This window comes from Halichoeres trimaculatus, unplaced genomic scaffold (assembly GCF_033239565.1).
Source record: "Halichoeres trimaculatus isolate MK-OKI-2021-1 unplaced genomic scaffold, fHalTri1.1 fHalTri1_scaffold_15, whole genome shotgun sequence".
Taxonomy (NCBI): Eukaryota; Metazoa; Chordata; class Actinopteri; order Labriformes; family Labridae; genus Halichoeres; species Halichoeres trimaculatus.
The window spans coordinates 24,666,062-24,671,438 of NW_027437193.1; the positions used below are offsets into that span (position 1 = coordinate 24,666,062).

General features: G+C 40.3%; 1 protein-coding gene across 1 annotated transcript; it reads left to right on the forward strand.

Annotated features, from left to right (window-relative positions):
- gadd45aa (growth arrest and DNA-damage-inducible, alpha, a) lies at window positions 1-2,267 on the forward strand. Its single transcript, XM_074688425.1, has 4 exons — window positions 1-202; window positions 762-863; window positions 1,001-1,226; window positions 1,532-2,267. Exons 1-4 carry the CDS (start codon window positions 153-155, stop codon window positions 1,643-1,645), a joined length of 492 nt encoding a protein of 163 aa, XP_074544526.1. The 5' UTR covers window positions 1-152; the 3' UTR covers window positions 1,646-2,267.
- Window positions 2,268-5,377: the final 3,110 nt, after the last annotated feature.

Here is a 5,377-nt window from a genome sequence, read left to right on the forward strand (position 1 = left end):
CCCTGCCGGTTTTAATGTGAAGTTACCAGATTTATCTCCTCAGTTGCAGCACTGTGGACTAAAGAGACAGACGTGTGTATGAATCGAGAAGACACCAGGATAACTGGCTAATAACTTATCAGCTCTTCGCTCTGAAAGGGGATTTGGATTTTATGTACAACATGACATTTGAAGAACTAAGTGGGGATTATTCTCAAGAAAGGTAAATAATACGGAGTAATATAAATGTACTGTATTTACTCTAGATTAGTCGATGCGTGTGTTACCGGTGTTAATCTGCTACTCTGCTTTGTGTGCAGCAGCAGCTTTATGCGTTTAACCGTTTAATGTAAAATTAAAAAGGTCCTTTTTATCGTGACTATAGATTAAAGCATTTTAATCGCTCTTTGTATATTTATTTTGCACGTCATTGTATTTTTTGTACAGAAGTAGTCCGACTAACTTGTCTCGGCTTCTCTGTCGGTCGCGAGACACTTTGCACTGTTCGTTAACAAGTTGGTTCAGGGCTGCAAAGAGGCAAAAGGTGAACAAAAATGACAGAAATAGCTGACAAAAATGTAAAAATATGTTTATATGTGTTTTTTACAGCTGTCAATACGATTTTATCCATGGAAAACTGATAACAGCTCACTTCAGGTGTCAGAACCTTTGTACTGGCTAGCTTACAGTCAAGCTAACGTTAGCAGACAGTGAGTCGGTGGAAAGTTTCTCATTTAAGCAAAAATGATGTTAACTTCAAGCTATGCGCTTCTGTTTTGCAGAATGGATTCGGTGGCGAAGGCTTTGGAAGAAGTCCTCACCTCGGCGTTACCTCAGGGCTGCATTACAGTCGGGGTGTATGAGGCTGCCAAATCTCTCAATGTGTAAGTATTAGGTTATACCTTCAAAAATAGAGCCACACACTGTGTGTACACATTTCCCCTACCACTGAGGTTCACCTTTGACTTCATGTCAGTACATATGACTAACAGCATATTTATTTGTTTTCCTCCCTCCTTAGAGACCCTGATAACGTGGTTCTGTGCATCCTGGCTACTGATGATGAAGACGTCAAAGATGTGGCCCTGCAGATCCACTTCACTCTCATTCAGGCTTTCTGCTGTGAGAATGACATCAACATCCTAAGAGTCAACAACATCAGGCGCCTGGCTGAAATCCTTGGTGGGGGAAGCAATGGAAAACAGAATGGGAGTGAACCCATGGACCTGCACTGTGTCCTTGTCACAGTAAGTAATATTTTTTATCCATCATTCTTGCATTATACCTACATTTGAGAGGGTGATTTATAAAAACTTTTTGCATGGGTGAAACTACTTTTCAAGAAGAACTTGTCTAGACTTGTCTTGTGCATTTGATAAACATGTGCAGAGCTCCTCCCTCACATGACTTCTTTGGAATTTCAGTAGAAAGTAATTACCTTCCTCCCTTCTGTTTACACACTCAAAGATGATTAGTTATGAAGGGCGGTTTAAGCCTTTATGAATGAATCTCTGTGCATGTATTAATAGATTCTCTTATATTCATTCTCCAGAGCCCACACTCTACATCATGGAAGGACCCTGCTTTGAGCAAAGTGAACCGATTCTGCAGAGAAAGCCGCTGCATGGACCAGTGGGTACCCATCATCAACCTGCCTGAACGATGAAGTTGTAGCTGCAGATGGACTCTGTTCTGCACTGAGTGCAAGTGTGAACCCTGATGGACACATCACTGCCCAGAGATCAAATTCCACAGCATTGCTTGTGGGCAAAGAAAAAAACGGAGGATAAAAAAACCTGCAGTCTACACAGGGTGTGTTCGAAAGAGAAAAAAAAGGAGCAGGAGGACAGATTTCCACCACAGAGTCGTGTGTGTCTGTTGAAGATGACATGGCACTTGTTCTGTTGTGAGGAGGACACTGTGGGAAGTAAAAAAAGCATGTGTGTGTGCTTTTTAATGTGAAGCCGGACACTGTACAGATGGATTGTATCATGTGTGTTTGGTAAAGCCTCAGCAACACTTCAGGAGAGAGGGGAGCAACCAGAAAACAGAGATGTTGAGTGGACCAAGGCCTCGGCCTCTCTGCAGAAACAAAGCACTTGTTGAAACACTGGACCTTTTTTTTGCAATTTCACTTATTATTCAATTGTTAATGTTGATGTTGCTATTGTTATAATCTAAAAAGGGAAGGGCTACACATCCAGTGAAGACATTCTGTGTATTAAATGTTTCCTATGCCAGCTGTTTCAAATAATTCATTTGTTACAATATAAGTTATTTCTAATGATATTTAAATGTATTTATGTTTCATTTTTCTACCTTAAATATTTGAATATTTGCAGAACCTGAATTCATATGTTTTGTTGTCAATAAAAGGTATTTTTTGGAACCAGAACTGAATGTTTTCTTCCTTCATTTCTGGAAGTTTTAGCATAATTCTGACCTCCAGCAGCTGCAGTTGTAAAGAAGAGTCACGTGCAGATCACAGGGGTCATGTTGGCCTCTGTGGCCTCGGTGCCCACTCTGAGCTGAAGAGAACAATAATCCTGTGCTTCGGTCAGCAGGACCATGTTCATTCATGCAAACAGGTTCCCTTTTCACCAATTCCTGGTGATTTGTTGAACAGTTTGTGTTTTCATTGGGTGACTTCCTGTAGTCATGTGATATGGGTGTAAATTCTGCAGAGGAGGGGAATATACAAAACAGTTCAATCAAATGTGTTCCTACACAAAATAAAACTTGAAACTTAGTTGCATGACATTGGGTCAGCAGGGTTCTTTCAGTCAATCTCTCCTCACTTCTGCCCTCCATACCAGAGTAAGTTTGTGATGTAGATTACTGAGAACACATGACTGCTCGGAAACTGTTGTAATATAAAGACGGCAATGGCATGCAATCAATTGTGCAAGCCGGTTTGGACTGCTCCCTTCTCTCAGTCACTCCTCTCCTTTTCTAAGTTCAACACACACACAGACACACACACACAGGTGATCTCTGCGGAGTTGAATGTCAGTGACGTAATCAGGGTTTTGTAAGGCGGGCAATCCCCGCTGAAATGGCAGAGTCATGATCACGAGTGGAGAGAAGGCCAAAGCTGTCCTCAAGTTGCACAACCCCATTTGCTGCCTCATGTGAGAGGGATCATATGACAGGGTTTTATAGGGACTAATTAAATACTTTATCAAATAGGGCAGAAAGCATTTGCTGTATAAGTAGTTGCACAATGCATTTGATTCATCTCACAGCAGCTTCAACTAGCTTTCTGCTCTATTTGAAACAAAGTGCAAAACATGTTTTCCACTTGCACAGACTTCCATGAGTTGCTTGTTGCTCATAAATCTGTTGGATGATCAATGGAAGGTTGGGCGTGTTGATAGATTGATGCGTAATTTTCCACTCTTTTTTAGCCCCAGGGCATAGCATGTTTTTTAGATAAACCTTTTCATCATTGTGGTCAAGTGCTGTTCTTGTACTTGTACTTAACTGTTTTTAAGTAAATAGTAATATTTTTATACTTTTCTATAATTCTTCAAATTTCTCATTTCATGTTCTTATTCTATTATTACTATATTTTTGTTGTAATTAGATTTATTGCACTTTCTCTGAAAGCTTGTGTGGCAAAAAAAAATCCCCAATGGGGGATCAATAAAAGAATATTCTATTCTATTCTATTCTATTCTCTTCTATTATATTATATTCTCTACTCAGTGCATATGTTCAGTCATCTGTTAAGATGATGATGTATAATTAAAGAAAGGATGGAGTGATGTTTGGATGGATGGATGTTTGGATGGATGGATGGATGGATGGATGGATGGATGGATGGATGGACAAAGTTTGGATGGATGGATGGATGGATGGATGGATGGACAAAGTTTGGATGGATGGATGGATGGATGGATGGATGGATGGATGAATGGATGGATGGATGGATGGATGGATGGATGGATGGATGGATGGATGGATGGATGGATGGATGGATGGATACAAGAAGCAGAACTTGAATTAAAAGTGTAGCAGACTTTTTTTGACTCACTACATTACCCACAAGTCTTTGCTTTAAGAGCGTAGACTCAGCAGCTGCTGCTGCAACAGTAGCTCTGTGGAGGAATTGAATCATCATTTAATCAGTAAGAAACTATTATTCAAGGTTCAGCTGAGAGTAGTCATATTATTTAGTCAAAGTAGTTGAATTATTTCCTGACACATGTTTTTGTGTCACTGCATTTCAGGGGAATTTAAAGCAGGTTTTAGCTCAGAAGTTACTCAGATGGCTGACCTTGAGTTTGTGGTCAGCGGGTGCCTAATCAACACTTTATACAAAACAGAGCTGACATTTATCACTCTTTCCCATAAAGGGTGGAGTATTTCTTATTTGGTTTACATACAAACTGTGAACAGGTGGGTAGTGCTGCTGTAAACCTTGTGTAGCTGGCGTGTGACTCTGATTTATGTTTTGTATCACATGTTCATTGGACAACAATGACTTTGTCCAAATAATCTTGGTCAACAGAAAACAGATCTTTATTTTAATGATTAGTTTAATTACTCTCTGTGAGTACAGTCAGTGGTAGCTCTCAGATTTGTTTTTAAAAGAAGCCGCTCTAAAAAAATGCTGAACATTAACTGTTAACACAGGCAGAGTGAGTGAAGTCTGCAGACTATTCAAGAATAAAATATCCAGAGTTGTTCAAGAAACCAATATTTATTAAAATCCTGATCCAGTTAGAGACAGGCAGGAACCTGAAGTGCTCTCCTGCCCCAGAAAGGCTCCTCCTGTGGTTTCGATCGGCACTGTGTGAAAGGTTGTGAGGCGTGTGACTGTTGGGGCGTGACCACATCTGATGTAATGTGGCATTGTTGTGATCAGAGGGAAAAGGTTATTTTAAGACTGGAGCGGTGGGGAGCTGATGGAAGTGTCACAGCGACACTTTGGTCTTCCAGTGAAGCCAGTCCAAAAAAGGGATGAAGTTTGCATACCACATGAGAGCCTGCTGGTGCTGTGTTTTTGTGGGTAAAAGTTCAGGTGCAGCTTTATCTACTGACTGTGCGATTAAAACTGAGCAGAACTGGCTGATCAAATAAGTCAGTGTGCACTCTGTTACATAGAAGGAAACCCATGGAGCATATTGTGAAACCAGAGTCTGTATTTTACTCTCAGTTGTGCCAAAGATTGACAACGTAAAGAATTCTCTGCAGTGAACTTTAAACCTAAGGTTAAGATAATAGAGCAGCAGAGAGACAGAAAATCAACCAGGAATTCGGGGGGTAAAAATGGATACACACAGTTACATTATTTAGAAGAGCATAACTCCCCGTCTGAGCTGCATCTGTCGTCAGATTTTAGATTTATATCTGGTTAGCATTGATTTTCATCCATGTTTGCACCACTACAATA